The sequence below is a fragment of the Natator depressus genome, chromosome 9, assembly GCF_965152275.1.
Source record: "Natator depressus isolate rNatDep1 chromosome 9, rNatDep2.hap1, whole genome shotgun sequence".
In the NCBI taxonomy this organism is placed as follows: domain Eukaryota; kingdom Metazoa; phylum Chordata; order Testudines; family Cheloniidae; genus Natator; species Natator depressus.
The window spans coordinates 22,175,646-22,201,964 of record NC_134242.1 but is presented as its reverse complement, the minus strand read 5'-3'; the positions used below and the strand labels follow the sequence as shown (position 1 = coordinate 22,201,964).

The following is a 26,319-nucleotide window of genomic DNA, read 5'->3' as shown; positions in this document are numbered from 1 at the left end:
AGCAGCCCAGCGGTGAACGTGACTCTGAAATCTCACGTTTTTTTATGAGCTACTTGCTAAAACTCCCAGCCCAAGATCACAGATCCTGAGAAATTGTAAAGTAGTACTTTATTTCTTCTTTCACTCTTGTCTTCTATCACAAGACTGTTCATCAATGGAATAAAAAAAGTTTGTATTTAGTTTCTTTTATATGTTGAGAATTACAGCCTGACCTGTACTGCCATTTGTAAAACCAGTGTATAATCTCAAAATACTACTCTGAAAATGCAATAGAAGATTTACAAAAATGAATGTTTGTTTAGATCTTCTTAAATAATTATCACTGCTGTTTTGGAATATTTGTCCAGCCTCTAAGAATTTTCAGGCCAAATTATCTCATATCTGTGGATTGGATGACAGGGTATTACAAAAGTAAAAAACCAGCTCAGATCTAAAATACCAAGTCATAGTTGTTCCTAAAAATGCTGTGTAGGCAAACTGTGGCTGTGTATAGTTTCCTCTGGATATTTGTCTCATCTTCAGATTTCTTCTCATCAGTCAAATTTAGTTATAGAATAGCCTATTTTTGTTTGGGGCTGTTGCAAAGAACACAGATGTTTGTTTCATTTGAAACAAACAGTGTGGCATTAACTGTTCCCCTGTATTGGATAATATAGTCAAAGCTCCAGCTCAAAATGGACATTACAACAATATAGAAAGTAAATTCTTTAAACACCATTGCATCCTATACTTACAATTCACAGGAAATGTAGAACAAAACATTTTCAAGAAAAGATTTTATGTTTCTCCAATGCACTGTAAAAGAAAATAACTGGAATGCATTCCTACTTATTATTTAATGATTCAAAATCTTAAACCTATTTTGGGAAGATGGAATACATACCTTGATTCTTTTTTGTATGGAATGTACACCTGAGTTTGGTTTATTTGGCTGTAAATGGTCTTGGCCAAAGAAAGAAATGTTGTCAGATTGAAATAGATTAATGTTTTTAAATTACCAAGGCAATTGTTTATATTTCTGTAATACAGTTATGACTCTCTGTTTGTAAGTATTATTAAAACTTCTAAGCAGTAATCGAAGAACAGCTATAGGAAGGGAGAATGATGGCAAAGGTCAGAAATGTTCAAGTGAAGTATTGATTTGTCTTTTTTTCCCCCCCTTTTCCCTTTAATGAGGACTAGAATGTTTCCACATCAGTTAGCTGCCTTCAGAAAGCACCAGAAGGTCACACCAGCCTCAGACTGATCCTTTTCTTTGTGTCTACAATATAATTGGCCGATTGTGCTAGTGATGAGTGAACCCCCTCCCCCATCACAGGCTCAGCTACATGTTGTTAGACCTCATTGCTAGTTCCCTGAGGAGAACAGCACTGCTACACTCCTCACGAGCAAAGGCAGTGCCATTGCGCAGGTTGAAACAGCAGAAACAGCATCCATTTTAATCTGCAGGAAGCTTCTCGCCTTACAAGGGCGTTCTTTTCTCCTTCAGATGCTGTAAATTTTAACTGTGCAGCTTCTGTAAACATTCCTGGCTTTGGTGTCTGCTCTCTGTATGATGCACTGAGATGGTACACCAGGAAAACTGTTCGTATCAGGTAAGAATTAAAGCTCTGTTACGATGATAGGCATCCTTTGCGGGAGAGAAAGGCCTGACTTTTTCAGTGCAGCAAGTTGCCTCTCTTCGGCTTCTACAGTATTCTTAGTATTGTGGTTTGTTGTAAATCTGATGAGCAGTGTAGAAAATAATGCATAGTTGGCTTGTAAAATGTGAATTATATAGGTATAATCTGTCCTGACATGTATGTCTATATGGATAGAGGAACTCCTTTAAATGAAGAACTGTTTAGATATGTTTCAGAGATGGGAAATAATTTTGGGGAACGAATTATGGAACAAATAAAAGGTGCATAAAATAATAGTAAACAATATTTTTAAATGTTAACTTTAAGAGTGTCAATGCCTAAGTTCTTGTGTACACTACACAATTTCACTAATAAGTAAAAATCTTTAGATGAACGAAGTGGAAAAGGAACTGATAACTGATTTATTTTCTCTGACACTTCCATTCATTGATGCTTTACGTTCAGTAATATGTATTCATCTGAATCTTTATGTACGAGCTGCATTTTATGTTATATAATGCGTCAACACTTACTTTGTTACTACAAGTATAAATGAGAGTACTTGATTTAAATTACTTGTATGAAGTGGCTGTTTTAGCACCTTCGTAGTTATATTTGAAGCAAGATTAGCTTTTAATATTTTTAAGAGTTCTATACTCACTGTCCGTAATTGATGCATTAAAATGTAGTGGTCATTTTCACATGCTGTCTTTTCATTGTTCACATTATGGTTTGCTATTTTGATAAATAATAATATGCAAGCTCTTTGGGGCAGAGACAGTGCCTTTTTATGTGTTTGTAGCACCAGCACAGTGTAGAGTCCCAGTCCTGGTCAGGCCTCTGGGCACTGCCACAATACTAATAATCAGAGATGAAGATGAGAAGATAATTGGTAACAAAGACTCATGTATTACCTTTCCACAGGGCAAAGTAAGAATTTAGGAGTTTACACTGACATTACTTCACTTTCCTAACAAGAGATGGACAGTATTATGACACACGCACCTACGTTACAGATTCCTCTCCTAGGGCTTGGTCCTGCTTGAAGATTACTGTTAAACACACGTATCCCCATGCATAAAATAGCATTATAGAAGGGAAGGGAAATAAACCAAAGTACCAGTCAGTACACATAGTACAGAGTTAAAAAATTATTTTTGAGTTTGAAGATTTTTAATCCAATTAGCAGTTTAAAATAATTAGTCCAGTCTATCCCCTTCTAAAAATATATTTAAATAATTTTCTGAAGCCTTTAGCCTGTCATATTTTAGTAATTTAATAAATAGCATCATGAGAACGTTTTCCCAGCATAGTTCTGGGAACTGAAGGGTTAAAGGTTGCCTATTGTTTCTTCTCAAATGGAAGCCAGTCTTCTGGGAACTGTGAGTAAGTGAAGATACATTAGGTTCAGTCAAAAACACTGCTATTAGGCTGGATAGCATCCTAAAGCATTTGGTTTTGTGTGATCATAGTATGGCTACATTTTTAATCATTTTAATCTGCTTATTCGTTACAATGTGTTCTTTCAAAACAAAAATACTGAATATAAATCACTAGTCATATGTGAATCTTTATTTTAGAAAAATGTCATATGAAAATGATCTTCATGTTTTGTTTAAATACCTCTGTTTGGTTGCACGGAGCAGCAAAATAACCCAAATAATCAAACCCATTAACCTGGAGGTCAAGTTTTAATCCTTCTGTGATCAGCAATCCAGGGTTTAAAATCAAACTACAAGCCATAAATGATTGGATTTCAGCAAGCTAGAGAGGAAGGGGGTGGCTTCCCTAAACACGGGCTGTGATGGGGGGGAAGGGAAAATGTCAATGTGAAGGCTGCTATAGTCACGTGTGATATCTGTGGTCAAATTCCTTTTTGAAATGTGCTTTAGGTTTTATCAGAGCCTTAAAATACAGTTAATAAAGAGAGAGACCCTATACAGTTTAGACGTTAAATCCCAGCAGTGGCTGTTCTAAAATAAATTCTAAATGCTAAGCAGGGCTGTATATTATGCTACCAAAAGAATCCTAGAGTGGTGGATCAGCAGCACAGGTTTATCTTATAACGGGAGACAGCAAAAAGCAATTCGTTTATACGCATCTCGCTAGACAAATCTTGTCTGACCTAAATCAACTGCTGCTGCTACTTTCCAAATTCTTGAGGAAATGGTCCATAAAATTAGATTTTTTTAAATTAACAGAATTAACAGTTCCAAGAAGAAGAATGCTAGATGTTTATTAAACAGTTTTGGATCATATTCTAAATAATATGATGATAACCCTCCTCCAAAGGTTAAAGATCTGTGCTTTTATAGATTGGAAGAATTATACATTGATTGCAGTGGAATTGAATGTCATATGGTAATGGAATATGAATCCTTTCACTTCTAGGTTATCAATCTGAATCCATACCAGGTCAGTGGTGACCAAAAGTTATTACCACCTGAGGCTGTGTAGTGGCCTCCTTCCAGTTCCCAACTGATAAGTATTACACAAACCACTGCCATCCCTACTCTTATTGACTAAATAGGCATGGACCCTTTCACCATTACAGATCGCCTCTCCAGTTCAGGCATATTGGCATTGGTATGTTGGTAAACTCTTTTACAGCACCATTAAAAGTGATTGAAATTATTTTTGTAAATAATGCCAAACACTTGTGTCAAGGTTCCTTCCCCACTCTGAACTCTAGGGTACAGATGTGGGGACCTGCATGAAAGACCCCCCTAAGCTTATTCTTACCAGCTTAGGTTTAAAAACTTCCCCAAGGTACAAACTTTGCCTTGTCCTTGAGCCGTATGCTGCCACCACCAAGCATTTTGAACAAAGAACAGGGAAAGAGCCCACTGGGAGACGCCTTCCACCAAAATATCCCCCCAAGCCCTACACCCCCTTTCCTGGGGAAGGCTTGATAAGAATCCTCACCAATTTGTACAGGTGAACACAGACCCAAACCCTTGGATCTTAAGAACAATGAAAAGTCAATCAGGTTCTTAAAAGAAGAATTTTAATTAAAGAAAAGGTAAAAGAATCACCTCTGTAAAATCAGGATGGTAAATACCTTACAGGGTAATCAGATTCAAACCATAGAGAATCCCTCTAGGCAAAACCTTAAGTTACAAAAAGACACAAAAACAGAAATAAACATTCCATCCAGCACAGCTTATTTTTACCAGCCATTAAACAAAAGGAAATCTAACGCATTTCTAGCTAAATTACTTACTAACTTAACAGGAGCTGTAAGGCTGCATTCCTGATCTGTTCCCGGCAAAAGCATCACACAGACAGACCAACCCTTTGTCGTCCGTCCCCCCCCTCCAGATTTGAAAGTATCTTGTCCTCTTATTGGTCATTTTGGGTCAGGTGCCAGCTAGGCTACCTTAGCTTCTTAACTCTTTACAGGTGAAAGGGTTTTGCCTCTGGCCAGGAGGGATTTTATAGTTCTGTATACAGGGTTACCCTTCCCTTTATATTTATGACAACTTGTTAAGATCAGTGAAATATTTAAGAGACTACGTGTGTATTGTTAACATTATGAATAAATATAATTTAAAAGTAAATTGCAAATGTGTTTTCAACTGATCTCCCAAGACCTGTGTTTTAGGGCTATATTTTTTCTCCTGCAAATTTGACATGAAAAATACCAGCACTTGCACATTTGTTTAAAATACTTAAGACATCTGTGATGTCATCAACATGCATCGAAGAAACACAACCTTAACTCAGGCCCTGATAAGTAAATAAAAGTAAATAAAATATTTTGTTATAATGTACTTCCTATTTAAATATACCCACGTACTATTTTAATGATTTAGGACAGAGGTGGGCAAACTACGGCCCGCGGGCCACATCCAGCCCGGCCCCTGAGCTCCCAGCCGGGGAGGCTAGCCCCCAGCCCCGCCCCTGCAGTTACACCACTGTGCGAGGAGTGCGGCTTGTGCCTGCCCACCTCCCAGGCTGTCCAGCAAGCCTGCCCTGCTGCTCTGAGCGGCCTGGTAAGGGGACAGGGGGAGGCGAGGGCAGGAGGTCCCGGGGGGCAGTGGGGACAGGAGGCAGTTGGATGGGGCGGAGGTTTGTGGAGGGGGGCGGTCAGGAGACAGGGAGCAGGGAGGTTGGATAGGGGGTGGGATCCCAGGGGATCGGGGGGGTCTCAGTAGGGGGGGGACAGGGAGTGGGAGGGTCGGTGGGATAGGAGGTGTGGTCCAGGGGGGGTAGTTAGGGATGGGGGTCCCAGGAGGGGGTGGCCAGGGGTCCCGGGGGGCCTGTCAGGGGGCAGGGGTGTGGATAGGGGTCAGGGCGATCAGGGGACAAGGAGCAGGGGGGCTTAGATAAGGGGGTGAGGTCCCGGGGGGTGATTAGGGGCGGGGGGGTCCCGGGAGGGGGTGGTCAGGAGACAAGGAGCAGGGGGGTTGGATGGGTGGGGAGTTCTGAGGGGGGTGGGAAGTGGGAAGGGGTGGATAGGGTATGGGGCCAGGCTGTTTGGGGAGGCACAGCCTTCCCTACCCGGCCCTCTATACCATTTCGCAACCCCGATGTGGCCCTCCAGCCAAAAAGTTTGCCCACCCCTGATTTAGGATCTTAACTAGTATTAAGTAATAAAGCATTTCAGTTCACCATTAAATCTTTTAGGTGCCCTTTGCATAGAGTAACAATCTGAAAATCAAGTGGACGTCAGCTTCTTGCATATTTTCTTCATCTTGATGAATGAGTCTATTGTGAGCTCTTCAGATCATAGTTTGCCTTTTTGTTACGTATTTGTACAGTGCCTAGCACAATGGGACCCTAGCCTCTAGATGCTACCATAATCCTATTAACATGGCAGTAAAGTTAAATATCATCACCTCAGACTTATTTCTGATGATCTTCTAAAAGTTGATAAATTTCTGAACTCCAAAACATTGAGACTGAATCTCTGTGTAATATTATACTCCCTAAACAGAATATTGCCCATGGGAGCCATTTGGTTTTGCAGACTAGCATCGATTTGGATATGTACCTATTTCTGTTGACTGAAATGTCAAACATTCTTGGGCTTTATACACAGATAAAAAACTGATATGACCAGTTACATTTGATTTTCTTCAAAGTCCTGCAGTTAGCTCAAAAACAGGTATTTCAGGAAGGGCCTGGGACATAACTCATGGGACAAGATCCGTTTAGATGGAATTTGGATAGTATGGCTCTGTCTACACTAGGATATTTATCTTTTGCTGACAACTTGTACAGCTTGAATTGTGGCTAAAAACTGTTTTAATTCCATGTGTTAACTGAACTAAAACACGTTCAGCATTACTTCAGAAATTTGATTGGACCATCAGTTTTCAGCCTTCCCTCCCCGGAACAGTTCAGTGCCCAAATCCCGTTTTCGGATCCCCCTTCCTCAACATTTCACCCTTGCCCTACTCCAAGCTTTCTGTGTGATCTCTGTGCATTAATGTCATATGGAGCTGCACAAAATTTGGCAGCTATATATGTGCTGAAAGATCAGGCTGCCCCTCTGTATTAAAATTGTATTAAATTTGATTGGCTGCACTTCCATAGAAAGAAAGGGAGAGAGTGGTGTTTCTCAGTAAATGCCTCTTCCTTTGCAGACTTTTTCAGGGAGTTGGTCAGCTTGTACGCTACAAGCTCTCCATTTTGAAAGCAGTCCTTTCAGTAAAGAACTGTGTCTGTAGATCAAGGACATGCCAACAGCCATCTCATTTCCTTGGGAAAAGAAAGAGAGGACCTAAAGTACTCGCTGTTTCAGGCCATTTTAGGGACTTTTCTTGCCACCACTATGTCAGTCAGGGCTACCTCTTCTTCACACCCGTGACTGATATACCTAGATCAGCAGAAGACTGGAGTATACATAGGGCCTCAGTAATGCTAATACCAACTACTAAAAAATCATTAGTCAGGGTCTCAAAAAAATCATGAAATTTGATTTATAAATCATTACATTTTTAAACATAACTAATTTGGGGTCCTTTTATTTGCTTTCTGTTTTTCGAGCCTTTAGGATTCACATTTTGAAGATTTCTCAGCAACCATAAATACTAGAAATGAAAGCTGAGACTCTCAGGAAAAACACCAAATATCATAAGACTCAAGATAAAATCACAAGAGTTGGCAACACTACAGTCTACTTCTCCTGTATTGGGGCAGAAGACATGGCACCCACCCTATCTTCCAAAATCATTCTTTTCTTTAGCTGATTGTAAATACTACAAAACATTTTGTAACAAGGGAGTTGGAACTCAATAGATCAATAGTTCTGGGCACACTGATCACCAATGGAAAAACTGCTACTATTAAGTAAACGAAAGGAGCCTGCCGCTCTGGAGGTGGGGAGCCCTTTAACAGACAGGTTAGACTGCAAGGATGAGGCTGGCTGTCTTTTTCTCTTTGAAGTTGTGAGAGAAGCTCCCCTTCGAAGTCCTTTCTGCCCATTCTGTGGAACTTTTCAGACATGTCTGTATAAATGGGAAGGCCAGCCTTCAGAGTGATACTTTCATAATTAGGACTGACTTTAAAAGAGTTTTTCTAAAGTAACCCATTTTTTTCTATTTTTATCAATTTAAATTTTTACAGTTCCAGGAAATTATGGGGCAGGTCAGATAATAATCATTTAATGATAAAGTTTTATAACCATTAAAATGCAAATTGTCAATATCACATATCAAAATGTACAAAGTACCTATCCTTAAATCAAACTCTCAGAAGTTCTCAAGCAGCATTTTTCTTACGTTGCCTCTTGGTTCATTTTCATTATTACTGATGAAAATATATTTTCATAGGTTTGTGTGTGCACAGTAAAATCAATGTTTATTGGCATTTACTGATTAGAAATGTAATCCTTCCAAACTTGTTTATAACCTAACCAGATATAAAAAATGCTGTAAATTCTACTAATAAATCATAAAGTAGCAACCACTTTTGAGATTATTGTGAGAGGTGTTCATCGGTATAGGTACTCTAGTTGGGTTACCATGATCAGTTAACTAGATAATCTGCTAAAGTGCACTGTTTGGAAAAGATTGGATCCTTGGAACAAAAAGATCATTATGGCCTATTCTCTTTATGGCAGACCTTAGAAAATTTGTAGTTCATCGTTAGTTTATTTAATTGACTCAGATAAGTGTTATCCGTGCATAATTAAATCTGAATGTTTAAAATACTGATAACAATTTCAGTTACAATTGTATTGCTCATTTTTAGTAACCTTTTTTAAAAAAAAATAGCAGAAGGCACTGACTGTTTCATGCCTTACTATCAGTATGAAAAATTAAGCTTTTAATGTTAAGACTAAGTAAAAGTTAATCTGTCCTGTTTTCTGGCTTTTATAAAACCTGTAATTGAAATGCATTTTCCCCCCAGTCTTTGCATGCACAAAAAGATGGTATAGTTTGAAATTGATATGTAAAATAGTTTTATATGTTCAAGGGGGTGACTAATTTTGATCCTCGAATGTGAAGGAGTGGGGAGGGGGTTGTTACATTAGATTCTTAACTGTAGCAGCTTGAGCCACAGGAAGGCAGCATGACCTATTGCATAGGGCAGTGAACAGAGAGTTAGAAGACCTTGGTTCTATTCCTGGCTCAGCCACTGACCTATTTGTGACCTTGGGGAAGTAACTTCCCCTCTTTATACTTCTGCTAACTCTTCCTCCCTTTGTCTTATCTATTTAAATTATAAACTGTTTAGGCAGAGACTCTATCTCACTTTGTGTCTATACTCCCCCCACACAATGAAGCCCCTATCTTGATTGGGGCCTCTAAGTTGCTACTGTGGTACTCCTACTACTACTAAAGTTGAGATGCACTCAATATGTGTTTCCAGTTTTTATGTTAGGGTGATGAAATTTTACATGGACTTCTCTCTCACAAAAGTAACCCTTACCCCGCTTTATCAGAAACCTGTTGTCCAACATAGTATTCTGAATTGATTTCTTCTCTCTCATTTGAAAGAAGATGTTCATTGAACAATGCATTTTCATTTAAGGTTGTGATTTGATTTGAGTTAAAACCAGAATTATCAGCTTCTAGACTAATAAGCTAAATGAACTGATATGACTTATTTTTTTCTGTCGGATGGTCTCATTACAAGGTGAGTCCTGAGAGAATCTCAGCAAAGACATTTCTCCAACTGTACTTGGATGACCGGGTAATTAGCCTGAAAAATTTTAAGTGAGATTCTGTGTGAATGTATTTTAAATAGAACCCTTCTCCTTTTTATCTAATGAAAGAAGCAAACTGTTCTGAGTTGGATACTGCAGTGGTGTGTGTGATTTCATTTCATTTTTTTCTAAACATAATTACAAAGCCCAAAGCTTGACTTTTACGTTAGTGGTGTTGAAGTATATCATCACATACATTAATTGCATTTATTATTTATGTGGTGATAGTACATAGAGTTCCCCACCGGGAGCATGGCCCCATGTACTAGACATGATACATATATGTAATAACGGAAAGCTCCTGCCCTAAACAGCTTACAAACTAAATAGATAAAACAGGACATTTTATTCCCATTGTACAGGTCGGGAAATGAGGGCAGAGAGTCAGTGACTGTCCAAGGACAGATGGGGGGAACTGAACCCAGATCTCCAAAGTCCTAGTCCAGGGCTTTAACTACAGAACTATCCTTTATCTCTGATTAAATTAAAACGATGCATAAACTCTTTGTGCAGTTTCTGTAATTTCAACAGTTTAGATGGTTTTTTCATACCCTGAAGAGGGTGGGTGTGGGTATATAGCTTATACAGGGTAAACTCATAAATTGTTCGCCCTCTATAACACTGATAGAGAGGTATGCACAGCTGTTTGCGCCCCACACCCCGGTATTAATACATACTCTGGGTTAATTAATAAGTAAAAAGTGATTTTATTAAATATAGAAATAGGATTTAAGTGGTTCCAAGTAGACAGAACAAAGTGAATTACCAAGCAAAATAAAATAAAACCTGCAAGTCTATGTCTAATAAAACTGAATACAGGCGAAACCTCACCAGGTCCAGTAATCTTTCTTTTACAGATTAATCTCCTTCTAGTCCGGGTTCAGCAATCACTCACATCCCCTGTAGTTACTCTCTTTTGTTCCAGTTTCTTTCAGGTATCCTTGAGGGTGGAGAGGTTATCTCCTTAGCCAGCTGAAAACAAAATGGAGGGGTCTTCACGGGCTTAAATATACTTTCTCTTGTGGATGGAGACCCCCTCCTCTCTCCTGTGCAAAGTCCAGCTCCAAGATGGAGTTCTGGAGTCACCTGGGCAAGTCACAAGTCCGTGCATGACTCACAGTTTCTTACAGGCAGAAGCTATTGCCCCCATGGTATCTTGAATGTCTCCAGGAAGACTTCTTATGTGGATTGGAGCATTCCAAGATGCATTGTTCCTTAAGTGCTTCTTGATTGGGCACTTAACTTTGCGAATTCCTTTCTCCAGGAACTGACCAAATGCTCTACTAAGGTTATTTAGAAATCAAGCCAGTACACGGCCAATATTCATAACTTCGAGTACAAAAATGATACATGCATACAAATAGGATTAATAGATTCAGTAGATCATAACCTTTACATAGATATGTTACATGGCATATGTCGCATAGAACATATTCCAGTTATGTAATATATATTCATAAGCATATTTCCATAACGCCTTATGGGGGGCACCGTCACAGTAATCACAGCTGGAGCTCCTAGCTCAGTTACGTGTTTCTGGCATTTCTTTTCTGTGTCCCAAAAACAAGACAGGCACAAGTGGAATCTTTATTCCTGGTGTGTTTCTACCATTCTTGGCTGGATTGGCTGTGCCTGCAGCAGAAACTGTCAATAACCCTTCACTGCTCTCTGAGAAAATGAAGTCCAACTGAGGGTTGATGTACCTTGAAGGCATGCATGGGTGCTGAGAAGAATCCAAGAAAGGAGTTCCTTCGTCAACTACCCATGCAGTGTTTGGAGACATATTGGGCTATATGGACCGTTGGTTTGAACCAGTATGGCCATTCTTATGCTGTTATGAGGGAAGGAGAGGAATCTGCTTGCACTCCCTCCCTCCCTCCACAACCTCACTGTCCCTGAAACAGAGACACCAGGCTCCAACCTCTTCTCAAGGGGATCCCCTAGGAGGGAGCAGGGTGTGAATGTTTCTGTAAATATGCAGTATGGAAAATTTAACCCTCCCCTTGCAAGGGGGATCTGGTGCTATAATATCCAAGCTCCCTGTAAAGTGAGGAGAGGGAGCACCACAAGAACTGGCCACCAGTGTCCCATGTTCAACAGGATCGTTACATCCCCCATGCATTGGGAGGATCTTCGTACATTCACTCATTCCCCCTTTTCCTTCTCCCTTCCTCCACTGACAATTGACATGCAGCAGAATTAATACTCCTGAGTGACTTACAACGGTGTCTTCCTCCATGGAAATAACATATTCAATCTGAGCAAGGATTAAAAAGGGAAAGACGCTGGGCTTGGGGAAAAAGACAGCGAGCCATGGAATCCATGACTTCTTAAATACCATTACCAAACCAATTACTATGCCCACAAGTCTGGAGTGAGTAGAAGGCTTTATGAAATCCAAAAGGAATCCTGGTATGGAGAGTGGGGAGCAGTGAGGAACTTACTTGTGGTGGTTGGCTGGGGAGCCAAGTTCCACAGTGTTCCCTGAATTTGTATCTGCTGATGCCAGTGGGGTTTAATCTGACTCTGAAAATATTAGAAGCTTGTGACAAGTGAAATCTTTATATTTGAATGCTTCCTTTTTCTTCACTGGGTTGGGATTTATGGTTTTTCTCCTAAAAGCTTTATGATGTCTGAAAAAAATATTCCAGCCAAGGAATCACCTTTAAAACAAAAAAAATCCCTAGTTATATACTTTGTGAAAGAAATGGATGGGGGGGGGAAATCCTCCAGTTGTAGATTTTGCTACTCCTGTCTCTTAAGCAAGTAAGCCAACCATGCAAAGCTTGGAGGCAAGAAAGGCAATAAGAAGAATGAAGAGCTCCTCCTGAAACTGGAAAGGCACTGTGGGTGAATTTCCAAACAAATTATGGAATTCTTTTTTGCTTCCTCTAATAGACTAAAGTTGTGGATATTGAAACAGAACAACCAGTCTGTACAGAAAGTATTGCTATATTGTACAGGGAGGTTGTATGTGAAAGTCCCTGAAGTGAGTCCAGTTTTGCCTCCTGTAGCCTTGACTTTGAACCACACTGTTTTAATTTTGTCATAAGATACCAGGTTTTCTCTGCCCTGGTGTAGTCTGCTAGGCAAGTTCCCATCTATTTTTATCCTGCACTACCAGTGGCTGGAGGAAGATTGCTGCTTTCCTCTTGTAGCTACAACACACACTGCTAAGCAGTGAACTCAGTATAATCAGCTGGCTAAGGCTCAAAGACAGCCTTTTACTTTATTAGGGAAAAGAAACATGCTTTGAAGAGGATTCTAGGAGAATTATTCAGAGGAAGGTGATAGCAGATTGTGAGAAGACCATACCCTTGACAGGCCAAAGTGTCAGCAAGAAGTCACATTTTAACTGCATGGAATGGCAGCTGTCCTCACACTAGAGTGAATGAGACAAGGGTAAAAGTACGGGACAGTCTCTCTGAATGAAAAAGAGCAAGAACACTGACAGAATTTCAGTTTTCATCTGATATTTCAGTTTAAAAATGAGAAATCCAAACAGATCTTGGAGTATGGACTAATAAATTATGGATACAATGAATAGTGATAATTGCAAGGAATATTTAATCTGCCGTGAGGGGGTTTGAGAGTTAAAGAATGAATTTGGACAGTGATGGAATGGATGACATCATCAGTAAAGTATCCACGTTGGAGATGGAGGGGAATTATAAGAAGGTAAGAGACAAAAAGGACGCTTGTCTTCTGACAATTGCTCTGTTTTTGCAAAAGAGAAACCATTCAAATCTGAAGAGTTGCCAGTACCATTCCCAGCACCCTATGCTACAGTTCATCCAGATATATAAATGTTTCTTCATGATTATTTCTCTTTATTTGCTAAAATAGTGAAACATTCTGTTATATTTAACACACAAGTAATTTTCATTAAAATTTTATTCAGTTTTTGGTATACTGCCATGTTCTGTAAAACATCTTACACTCCACATTTAGTTGTCAAACTGTAATTTAAGAAATAATTCAGAAATATTGTGACCCTCTAGTTTTTAATACAAATTACAGTGCAGCTTAAGAAATGAAAAATTTTGACTCTAAATTTTCATTTTATTTGTACTGCACCGTAAATACATCTTGAAGTGAAAGATATGAAAACAAGTATTCTATGGGTACAGAATTTTCATAAATATTATAACAGCCTTTGTCCCTTTAAAAATAAAGTATGCCATGTACCGTTTTGGAACTTTAAATATAGTAATTGTCTACATCTGGTAATGACGGACCTAAGGCAAAAATAGCTTCAGTGGCATGGTTGTAATCCTGACATTAACTGCAAGTATATGCTTGTCCCGACAAGCCAGGATATTGTGCAACTTCTCCCTCCTCCCCCCCAAACCTCCTTCCAAGGGAAACAAGTGCTGTTCTAAACTGTTTCACAGTATGCAGAAGTATCATTCCATAACAGACCCACCACCCTCAACTCTCACTAACTACAGCACCGGGCAGCATCCAGCCCATTGTATCTGATATCAGCACCTTTCAACATTTGGCCCATTGCTTCTAATATTAAATAAAAAATTGCCATAACCCCGCTGGGTTTTTAATCCAATTAAATGTTAATAGAATAACAGATTTTTACCTTTAAACACTTCTGTACGTTGGCAGTGTCCTTGAATAAAGACTCGCCTCGGTGAGGTGATATGTGCAGAGTTGTCTAATTGCTGCTACGTGTTGGTTCTAAATACACATTTTAATAAGTTTTGTACATACTCACTATTTCAGATGACATCTTAGTGTGTAAAATATGTTAAAACAATGGGCTGCATTGTAATAATCACTTCTCGTGTTATGTAAGGAGTAAAGTATGAACTTTGTTCACTTCTTTGGAAATACCGTCAGTAAATCCCAAGAGCTGACTCATGTACTGCTGTTTATTGGTCTGTCATGGCTTGTGTTTTCAGTGTTGTATAATTGCCAAGAAGGGAAAAAGTCTGAGGTGATAAGTATCCACATTAATGACATCTTAACACCCCCTGCAGTAAAGTTCTTGTAGAGGGAAGATGTCATGATTGGAACAAATTTCATACTGTTGCCCAGTAAAAATACTTCAGCAATAACTCTACATTTAAATCAATTTACTATATAGATATAAAATCTACTGTATATACAAACTGTTAAATTCCATATCAGAGTCAATTATTGTTTGTTATACATGGAATGAAGTATATGTAAAAGCAGGTCAGTAAAAGATAATGGTCTAATGCATTACTACTGATGGATGAGCAATCAACTAAAGTTCCAAGTTGCTATTGTGGGATTCACATTCTTCTTAACATGCAGTATAAATGATGGAATAACCCAGTGATATTTCAGTAATAACATTAATAAAACTGAGCAAAACAGGAAAGCTTATCCAGTAAATGTCTTAGCACTCTCTGACAGTGGATGGATTAGAAATAAAACAGAACTCAGTAGTACCTGTACTCCAATACGCTATTTGATCGTTAGACTGTTCCTTTTTCTGAGGGCATATAGAGCTTTCTTGTCAAACAATTTTGCCCAATCTTATTCAATAACTAAGAATTGGAGGTAATATTGTGGCACTAAAGTATTTTTAAGTCTTTTCTTGTTAATCCCAAACCTGTTACAAGCAAACTAAAGTAAAGAAAGAAATGTGGAGTTAATCCAGGAAAGGAAAGCAGGTGTAGCCAAAGCAAATGAGAAGTAGTAAACTGTTGGCAACATGTACACAACTGTCTTAATCCTTTAAATTGCCAGAGGTATGACAGCATTTATATTGTTCACCTTACTTAGTCCTTGAATATAGATTCAGGGGGTCAGATTCTGCAGTTACACTTGTATAAACCCAAGTGACTCAGTGGAGTTTCTCTTGATTGGCCCATGTGAAATGGATGAGGTCTTGCCACGTTGGTTGTGTTGAATCAACAAATGTAATACTATTTCAGATATCTGGTATGTTGTGAAAAAAGATAAAAACTGTAAAAGCTTATCTGCTAACCCCCTGTTCGTACCTGACAAAACTCCCTCTTTGTATTGAGTCTATGTACAAAATCTGCTGGAAAAAGACTGCCCTACAGGGCTACTCTTCCCAGATACTAAATAGTACTCTCTCAATGTGTCCAATCAGCATTAAATCCCATACAACCACTGGATGTGATATATAATACCTTTCAAGAAACTTCCATAATTCCTATCCACATTGGTCTTGTCATGCTCATGAATCTACAGACTAACAGAAAACAGCATTTCACCCTCCAACAGAGTAGGTCATTGCAGTAGAGAGGTTGACAGGACTGTAGATCAGTGCCAAAAAGCAGCTACAAATTACTGAGGAAGTTGTATCCTCTCAAACATTCAAGCCAGTTCGGATGTTCAGGCAGCAGATAATTACATCAATGGGGTAATTATAGTAAATGGTAAAATTTAAATGGTGAATACATGACCCATGGAATCAACTTTATATTGTCATAGAGGAATATTTAGCCAGCGTTAAAATATCTTTGGATAGATTGACTAACTTCTGTAACTGTTGTTTTGCCAGGGCAAGTGCCCCAAGGTTAATAGCATAACTTTCAACACTCCAACTTCCAAGCGAAGTGTGTAACATTTGCCCTTTTAATGTGTTGGAAAGAAAACATGGCATCCATAACTACACAATGAAAAATCACAGATGCAAGCATTATTTATATATTATAGTACCATAAGTCTGCAGAGGGGTATGTGCTTTTATTTGTATGTATATAATACATAAAACTTTTATAATCGTCTTGTTTGTGCTATTGTCACCAGCACAGGTCTAGGGATGTTTCTCCTTTCTAATATTTGGCAAGAAGAACAGAGGGTAAATAGGTGGGACAAATGTGGTAAATGGAAGTTATTGCTGTGGGGTTAAAAGAGGGGTGAGAGGTTTTTTATTTTTATTTTTTCCTGTGGGAAAGATAGGGGACCATTAAGAAAACAAATTGTAAATGTATGGGTCAATAAACAACAAAGCTGTAATTAATATATTTTTTAAAAAGCAGTAAGTAGATAGATGTGGCATGGAGAATATGGTCACAAAGGGTCAAAATGATGGCCTCCCCGTGGCATTTTAGTTGTTAATTTACTGAAGTAAGTTTGGCACTTCTCTTAATGTAAACTTAATTGAAATTAGTGTTTTAGATGTAGAGATTCTTATTTTCCTTTCCTTGACTAAACCACAGATACCTCACTGGTTTAGCCAAACTGGCCTTGAAACTTAACTTTCAGTAAGGTTCTTAGGAACTTTGTCACACATCATCAGTGGTTGGGGAATTGATCCATGCATGAGTTCTGTGCTAGACCGAGTTATGTACTGATGAATACCACGTCTTTTTTTTATGTTCTTGTAAATATTTTTGGTATTGTTGTTTAAAAGAAAAAAGAAAAATCGAACAGTTCTATTCTTGTGGTTAAAATTAGATCCTACAATGGATATAGAAGGAAGAGATTATGTAACTTTTCCTTTTCCTTTTCCTTCAGCAGCTGGTCTAATTGCAGGATGTAGTGTTCAGAATTATAACACTATTTATTTATAGCACTATAATTTGGGAATTAATAATTCAAACCTGTTTTGCTTAGTGAAAGTCTAGGTGATGGGATAGAAGGCAAAATAACTCATGATATTAGTGAAATGTAGCATTTGCGTTCTCCTAGGTAACAGCTACAAGTAGTGCACATTTACAAAAATTCTACTGTCCTTTTAGACTGTGTGCTTTAGCCACAAAATTGATTCTTTGGTGAAAATCTGTGTATCTCACTTTAGATCTAACAGAAAGACCTATCTTTGACCATAGATGTATATAATACATGTTTAATTATGTTTTTATATTCCAAGTGTTTGTTTGTTTGTGATTTTCTTATGTAGAAAATAATTTAAAAATTCTTGGTAGCTGAAGAATGAGATTATTGATTTGGTTCCTGTCTGAAACCAAGTTTCTCTAATATCTCTCTCAGAATATTCAGTGTATCCGTTACAGTGATCTATCTTTAGCATGAAATCCAGCTTTCAAGTATATTTGGCTTTTTAGGAACTGTTCCCTGTTTTATAACAACTTATGGCACAATTGATTCCTTTATGGTCATTATCTAGAAGGTGACTTACAAAGTGCGTTAATGTGGGTTCAATATTGGGAATTGTATTATTTAATATTTCAGTAATTACTTAGTGGATAAAATAAATTGTACATTGATCAAATGTACAGATATCAAACTGGGAAGAATTGCAATCACAGTGGGGGATGGATCAAAATTACAGAATGATCTGAAAGTTTGAGAGAGATCTAAATGGGACTAAATATGTAAAAGTAAAAAAGCAGGGAAGAGTAACCCCCAGCACAAGCATAAAAGATGAGGGTGCTACTTAAAGAGCAGTAATGCAGAAAAATCTTTGGAGATGAGAGAGCGACAAATGAGACATGAATTCAAAATGAAGTGAAGCTGCAAAAAAGGCAAATGACATTCTGGTCTGAATGTAGGGTTAGCACTGGTAGAACATGGGAAATGTTAAAAATACTTTATGCCAGCTTGGAGGGAGTCATATATATTTGGCATCTTATTTCTAAAACAGTGGTTCCCAAACGTGTTCTGCCTCTTGTGCAGGAAAAGCCCCTGGCGGGCCGGGCCGGTTTGTTTACCTGCCGTGTCTGCAGGTTCGGCTGATCGCGGTTCCCAGTGGCCACGGTTCACTGCTCCAGGCCAATGGGAGCCGCTGGAAGCGGCGGCCAGTACGTCCCTGGGCCCACGCCGCTTCCAGCAGCTCCCATTGGCCTGGAGCAGTGAACCGCGGCCACTGGGAGCCACGATCGGCCGAGCCTGTGGACGCAGCAGGTAAACAAACCGGCCCGGCCCGCCAGGGGCTTTCCCTGCACAAGCGGCAGAACACGTTTGGGAATCACTGTTCTAAAAGAATATAGATACATCAGAATCCAATGAAGGGCCCCTAAAGTGATAGAGATGAGAAGATAAGGAAATTAATTGTGTGACTTGGAGGAAAGGGATATTTGAAGGTAGTATATTCGTACAGATTGAAAAAAATATTTACAGTAATGAGGTGAATAATAAGCAATAGACTTGAGGTAAAGAAAATCTTAAAACACTATAAAGCCATAGTCAACATGCAACCCAGACAGAGCATGGATTGTCTCTCTTATCCATTTGTACAGCACCTGACACAATGAGGCCTCATTCTTGTTTGGAGTCTTGAGGCACACCTCTAAGGTAAATATTTAATCAGCCTAATGTTCAATTTGCAGGTATCTTGTGACCTTCCCAAGAGAGTTCCTTAATAACAAGGCCACTGTTCCTTCCAGCAGAGGTGCTTAAGAGTAGATGAAATGGAAGAAAACGTTGCTCTTTGCAAGCACTAGAGTAGATACACATTTTTCAACTGGTGGGGCATGACCCTCAGGTGCATATTAAGGAAGTAGAGAAATACTACTGTCACTAGGACCCAGCGGGTGCAAACTTAGGACTGAGAAGCAGCAGCTTGCACTCCTTCTCCATTGCTCCTTGTTTTCATCCCTGCCAAGATAGAAAACATAGGTCCCTGGTGAAAAAAGGGTGAAAACCACGGAACTAGATGACACATAATTTAATTTAATTTAATTATAATATTTAATAAAACGTTGCACTTTTACATAGTATTTTTCATATGAGAATCTCAACAAATTTTGGGAAGCATTAATGACATTCTACATAAAACCTGCCAGATGTATGAAAGTACATAGGATTGATGAGGCACTTTATAGATGTCTGATTCCCCCTCACTAAGGCTCTGATCCTGCAAAAACTTACTGAGCATGGTGCTACTACCATGAACAGTTTCTTTTGATTTTGGTGGATCTATTCATGCTAATAAGCACTACATACAGTAGTGCTGTTACAGTGGAAAAGGTTTTGTACAAAAACATGTATGAAAGTGTGTAAATAAATTCTCCTGGGATAAAAACCCTGAAACAAAATACAGAAATAGGTGTTTACTACATCCAGCCATGACATCTAAGATGTCATAAATAACGTCTGAAGATTACATTAAAGCTACCAAACATTGCAACAGTTGTATGCTTTATTTGAAAAATTTGGAGTAAATTTTATCTATACTGTAGCTCTGATCACTAGCCTTTTTGAAGATAAATCCTAGCCAAATGACTAAAGAATCACAAGAGATCTAAGTTTTGAGGACCACTGTTATTCACCATACTAATAACATAAGAACAGCCATACTGAGTTAAACCAAAGAGCAGTCTAGCCCAGTATCCTGTCTTCTGACTGTGGCCAATGCCAGGTGTCCCAGAGGCAATGAACAGACTGAGGGGCTGACTAAGGGCTTGAGTTCAACCTTGTGGCTAGCCTTGCCCAGGGTATAGCAGTCTCTTCAGTGGATTTACCTATTAATGTTTAGATTATAGAGTTCTTTGAATTTGTGTATCTAGTGCAAATGAGCACTGTATACATTTAGAAAAAGTTTGTGGTCCCTCTGTAGCTTTAAAATAAGTTACTGCAAACAATGCTAATTTTTATATTAAAACTTCAGATACTAATATAATAATTTTGTTTTCGTCTGCATTGACCCAGAAATCCTTATGCGCCTATAGGACAAGATACTGTCACTAAGTATCATAATACATCTGAATACAAAGTCAAAATATAAGTTTGTGTAAATTTAGACTAATTAGGATATAATGTGTTGTATGCAAAGAGTGCCAGTTAAAAGATGATTAATTGCTGACTAATGCTGTTTGTGTATGCCCATGGTATACTAAAAACACTGGGTTGATCAGTTCTTCTTCGAGTGATTGCTCATGTGTATTCCACAATAGGTGTGCGTGCTCGCTACGTGCACCAGTGCCGGAAGTTTTTCCCCTAGCAGTACCCGTAGGGGGAGCACCCCAGCGACCCCTGGAGTGGCACCTCCATGGCGCGGTATAAGGGAGCTGCGTGCTCCCCCCACCCTCAGTTCCTTCTTGCCTCCAGTGAAGGTGCATCGAAACTGCTCTGCTCCAGCTTTGCTGTAGCTCGTCCCCAGAACTTTTTGTTCTTTCGGTGTTAGTACCTGTAGTTAGTTAGCAGTTCAGTTAGTCAGAGTGCACAGGCCGGGGCATGCCCCACACCCCGGGTTTTAAGCCGTGCGACACTTGTAGGCGATCTATGCCAGGGAGTGACCCGCACGCAGACTGTTTATGCTGTTTGGGAGAAACCCATATCGGCGATCGTTGCAAGATTTACAAGTCGTTTGAAACTCGGACTGAGAGATTAGGCTCCGGGCTATTCTGATGGAGTCGGCGCTGACCCCGACTCCGGTGCGCTGCTCCGAGTCGGCACCAGGCACCGCGGCATCGGTGTGCGGCAACCTTCCGATGCCTTCGACCAGTCGGCACTGCTCCCCGTCCACGGGGCACAAGAAGGCAAAGGAAACGCCTTCTTCGCAGCAGCACCAAGGGAATCCAGGGGCAGAGACTAGACCCATGTTGAGTAGTCCTCGATCCCCTCCAGCCTCTAGGCCTCTGACTCACGTAGAGCGGAGTAGCCCGGCTGCTTCAGAAACGCCGGAGGCCCTGCAGGCGGCCCGGGACGTCGTGTCCATGCCGGTACCAGGAGCGCCACCGATGTGGGCACCACACTCCAGGGGCAAGCCACCGCTGGGTTCTCCGCAGTCGCCCCCAGCATAGCACCGGTCTCAGTTTGTGGATCGCCCTCAACTCCCACCAGACTGTCTGTCTGGTTGGGTGCCGTCTGACCGAAACTCCTGGCACCGCTTCGCATCACGGAGTGAATACCGACGGGACCGAGGCAGACATCGCCAGAGGTCCTCTTCTCATAGGGATTACCGCAGCTGGTCACGGAGCGGATGTCAACGCTGTTCCCGCTTGGAATCCCGCTTCAAGACTCCACCAAGGCATCGCCTCCGCAGGCCAGGGCATCGATCGCTGGCACCTCGCAGTTGCGGGTCCGGCCGTCGGAGCCGATCGCAGAGCAGCAGCTACAGACGGTACCAGTCCTCCGCATCGAGGTTGCGGTCCCATGGGCGACATCGCTCCCTGCACTGCCGTTCCTCCCGGTCCCAAGACAGCAGCAGATTGTTCGTCAGCCCGGCCTCCACTTGTAGTCTCCCTTCCATGGGACAGGCCAGACAGGCCAAACAACCAGGGCCCATCGTGTCACAGCCAGTGCAGTGACTCTGAGCCCCGTGGCCGGCCCAGTGGTACAAGTGGGCACCGTGGCCCCGACACAGCCCCCGGTGGGGGCCCGCTCGGTAGCCAGAGCCTCAGAGGCGCCATCGGCCTCCCTCTCCAGACCTCCAAGGAGGGGGCCGGTGGGGCACATGTCCTTGGCACCGTGCCTGGAGTCCGACCAAGTGGTGATCCTCCGGTGCCGGCGGACACCCAGAGCACCTGCTGGCTTCCTTGCCCTCCCCGGACGAGGCGATAACAGCCCCGCCCCCCTCCGTCCCACAGGAGGACTTAGGGCCCATCAAAAACTTTTTAAAAGGGTGGCATCAAGCCTCCACCTCCAGGTAGAGGAGTTGGAGAAACCCTCAGACTCCCTGTTCAACGTGCTGTCCTCTTTGACACCGGGCAGGGTAGCTTTATCCCTCCACAAAGGGGTGGCAAAGATTTCAAATGCCTTGTGGCAAACACCGGCTCACTGGCCCCCATCTCTAAGAAGGTGGAACGCAAGTACTTTGTCCCTGCCAAGGGGCACGAGTACCTCTACACCCACCCGGCACCCAACTCCCTGGTGGTCGAGTCATCAATCACAGGGAGCAGCAGTGCCAACCAGCCCCTATCCTGAAAAATAAAGATTCGCGGAGGCTGGATTTTTTCGGGAGAAGGCTTTATTCTCTCCAACTGGATCACTTTGTGTATCCGCACCTGTTATGATCTGGCGGGCGTTCCCCCGCCACCGATTGTGAAGGCGCACTCAACTCGAGTGCAGGCCTTGTCGGCTGCCTTCCTGGCCCACGTCCCCATCCAGGACGTTGTAGGGCTGCCATGTGATCTTCGGTTCACACATTCACCTCGCACTATGCAATCGTCTCCCAAACCAGGGATGACGCCAAGTTCGGCAGGGCTGTACTCCATCCCAGGAATTCGTGAACTCCTACCCACCTCCAACAGATATAGCTTGGAATCACCTATTGTGGAATACACATGAGCAATCACTCGAAGAATAAAAGACAGTTACCTTTTCAGTAACTGGTATTCTTCGGGATGTGTTGCTCATGTCTATTCCATATCCCGCCCTCCTTCCCCTCTGTCAGAGTTGTCTGGCAAGAAGGAACTGAGGGTGGGGGGAGCACACTGCTCCCCTTATACCATGCCATGGAGGCGCCACTCCAGGGGTCGCTGGGTCGCTCCCCCTACGGGTACTGCTAGGGGAAAAACTTCCGGCACCAGTGCACGTGGCGAGCACACACACCTATTGTGGAATAGACATGAGCAACGCATCTTGAAGAACACCAGTTACGGAAAAGGTAACTGTCTTTTATATCAGATTGCAAAAGCAAAAGATGTCCACTGCATGTACTCATTCTTGAGGAAGTCTGGGTTCCCTGATACTCCAGAATTGAAAGTGGAGTTAGTGGAAGATATCCCCTAAAGAAGCTGGGGAATGGTGCTGGGGTTCCTAATGACTGGTACAGTGAAGAGAGAAGAACCCCCATCTTTTTTGTCTTTCTGTGTATCCAGGACAAACAGCCCAATTTAGTGAGATTGAGGGGGCAAAACACTGTCATAATATGGTATGGCATGGTTTGTTTACTTTCAAATTAAATGAAAGATAATTTTTTTTCAAATACTTATCTAGTATTTTTTACATTCAAAGATCTTAATTACCGTAATTAATCCTCACAGCAACCTTGTGTGAGAGAGAAGTAGGTATGTGAGCCGGTACGACATCGTGCATCCACTATGGGAAAGGGACTGAGAGGCTTTTTCCATTGGACCATATGAACTGGAACCATAAACTCACTGAACATTAAATCCCACCAAATGAGGGTAGATCCATCCCCATCATCATATCCACTCATTATACTCCACACCTGAACATAGCCATTATATGGACAACATACCCCCATATCTCAATGTCTGTACTTTGACCAGTTAAACTTTTACCCCCAATCGGGGAGATTGCAGATTATGTATCCCTTACGCCACCCATTCCTAAATCGAATTTCATACCCCTTGATAATCTGTACCTTATTCCCTGATAACCAGAAACTTCTATGCCTAAACTCTGTACCATTTTCTTTTTACTTCAACATTATCTTAATAAAATTATTCACTAGAATTCAGGAGTTCCTAGCTTCTAGTACTGAAGCATGGCCTGGTGGACTAAAGATCTTATTAGAGCATTCTGTGGAGAGTTAAAAATAGTGATTCATCGTAAAAATGAATAGGATAAGAGAACTGGAAGTGGCAGGGATTGGCCTGTATTTGTTCTAACCTTGTATTTAGATTTTTTTGATACCATAGGATATAGTACATTGTTTCTTTAGTGAGTGCCTTCTTCACATCTTGATTTGCTCTTCAAACTGACATTTTTCTAGTTTAAAAAATGCTGAGAGAGATTAAGGGTGCAAGCATCTTCAGCATGTAATAGATTGCATGAAAAATCTAATCAAGGAATAATTTGATGGGGCTTACTTTATGGTATTGGCACTTTCGGTGTACTGAAAACTAATATTCTAGCTTATTAAGTTCAGTAAATGTGCTTTTAAAGCTATTGATTTTTGTTTTGTGCTGCACTATGTTACTTCATCATGTTTGGATAGAAAAGCGATATACTGGATGAATGAAAGACTATAAATTACTGTAAATTTTAGAGAACAGTACACAGTGAGCATCTAAATCTAGGTTTATTCATTAATGAGGGCTACTAACAATGATGCTATCAGAATTCACTAGACAGAAGGTTTCACTGAAGCTGAGGGATTAATATAATTGCTTCAAAACAGACAATGTGGCGTCAGCTTCGAACAGTAAGATAAACAATCAAGGAATTAGAATCTAAAGAACAGCTTTGCTTTATCTGGCTTGTGCTGTGTGAAGCAGACTTTCTTTTCTACCTTTTTAGCTGCTCTAACTAAATGTATTATGTATTGATCACTAGAGAGACAGTTAACTGGTAGTATTCGCACAGTCTAGCATAGCATTTCATTGCATGAAATAAAATAACTTGGAGATTTAAAAATACATTCCTTGTCCTCAAAAATTTGTATTTTATTCATTAGTTGAAGAGATTGTTGAAGTTACTTTGGGTAGCCATCTTCAAGTCTTTCCTCTCATTTTTTCCCCCTAATGCTGTTCTCCAAAGTTGGCCGTGGTGGTATGCTGCTACAATTAGAAACCCAGTGCAGAGTTTTATGTTGGAAAAAGTGCAGTAGGCTATATCCAGCCATTCTTTATCACATGCCTCTCTCCGAAGACCATGAAGGTCTGGCATAAAAATCAATGACAGGATATGGCCTACTAGTAATTGCTGGAGGCTGCAAAAGAACATAGTCCTAGGGCGTATATTTTTATCATAATGAGGGAAGATTCGTGTGTGAAGTTGCCCATGCATCACGAGCTATCAAAAGGATTTTGGTTTTCAGATGTTTCCAGGGAGGTGTAATGAAATAACAAATAAGAAACAGTTGGGAAGAAAAAGTAGTATTGGCAAAACTACCTATTTTTGCCTAAATGTGTTCTTTGAAATGACTAAACCATTTTTGCTGAAACTAAAATAAATAAACATATATAAGATCAACCTGAGGAAGGAAGCAAACATGGAAAATTTTAGCCAGAACAGTTAGTCTGGCTAAGTTATAAACACCTGAAAATTGGGACTTACAGTTGAAAATGCTAGACAACTTTAATTATAGGTTTTGCTACCAGCCTTGCCTATAATTTTTTGGGGTTAGATTTAGGGTTGCCAAGTGTCCAGTTTTCGACCAGAAAGTCCAGTCGAAAAGGGAACCTGGCAGAGTCCGGTTAGCACTGCTGACTGGACACTAAAAGTCTGGTTACTTGCAGTAACTGGCCTCTGCCACAGGGGATGGTGGGTGGGAAGAGCAGCAGCAGCTGCTGGAGTCTGGAGGAGCATTCAGGAACGGCTCCAGTGGAGAGAGGTACCCACAGCTCCCCCACCCCCAAACCCCGGACTGTGGCTCCCCCCTCCCCCGTCCTGCCCCAGTTACCCACCCCACCCCTGGAGTGCGGTTTCCCCTCTCCTGTCTTGCCCCAGTTACTCCCCACCCCTACAGCCCTGATCAGCTGGCAGGGGGAGAGAGCAGCAAGCGATGGGGGCAGGGGAGGAGCAGGGGGCAGAGCCTCAATGGAAAGAGGTGGAGCAGGAGGTGGGAGAGGTTCTGGGCACTCATTGTCTAGTTTTCACACAGTAGAAAGTTGGCCATCCTTGTCAGATTGTGAAAAGAGAGGAGAGTTCAGCTTTCAAAAGAAGACCAAATTCAACTAAGAGTCTGACTATATAATGGATGATATAATAGTGTAAAATTGATTGAGGTCAGAACTAAATCATGATGATCTGGCTCTTTTGTCCTTA

At 40.9% G+C, this 26,319-nt stretch overlaps 1 protein-coding gene and 1 long non-coding RNA gene across 6 annotated transcripts in view; one reads left to right on the top strand and one right to left on the bottom strand.

Annotated features, from left to right (window-relative positions):
* The window catches only part of LOC141993882 (uncharacterized), a 31,885-nt gene extending 26,983 nt beyond the window's left edge, over positions 1-4,902 (bottom strand). The window contains exon 1 of the long non-coding RNA XR_012640959.1: positions 4,846-4,902. This is a non-coding gene — a long non-coding RNA (uncharacterized LOC141993882). The remainder of the gene's footprint in view (positions 1-4,845) is intronic.
* The window catches only part of SCHIP1 (schwannomin interacting protein 1), a 385,169-nt gene that overhangs the window by 328,678 nt on the left and 30,172 nt on the right, over positions 1-26,319 (top strand). The window contains exon 1 of one of the 5 annotated variants that reach the window (XM_074963691.1): positions 1,328-1,595. The exons of 3 other annotated variants lie outside the window; for them this stretch is intronic. In XM_074963691.1, the coding sequence (XP_074819792.1) occupies positions 1,566-1,595 (30 nt within the window). In that variant the 5' untranslated portion in view covers positions 1,328-1,565. Of the gene's footprint in view, positions 1-1,327; positions 1,596-13,033; positions 13,459-26,319 lie in introns of those variants that run through there. One more of the 5 variants, XM_074963689.1, reaches the window with a different exon arrangement.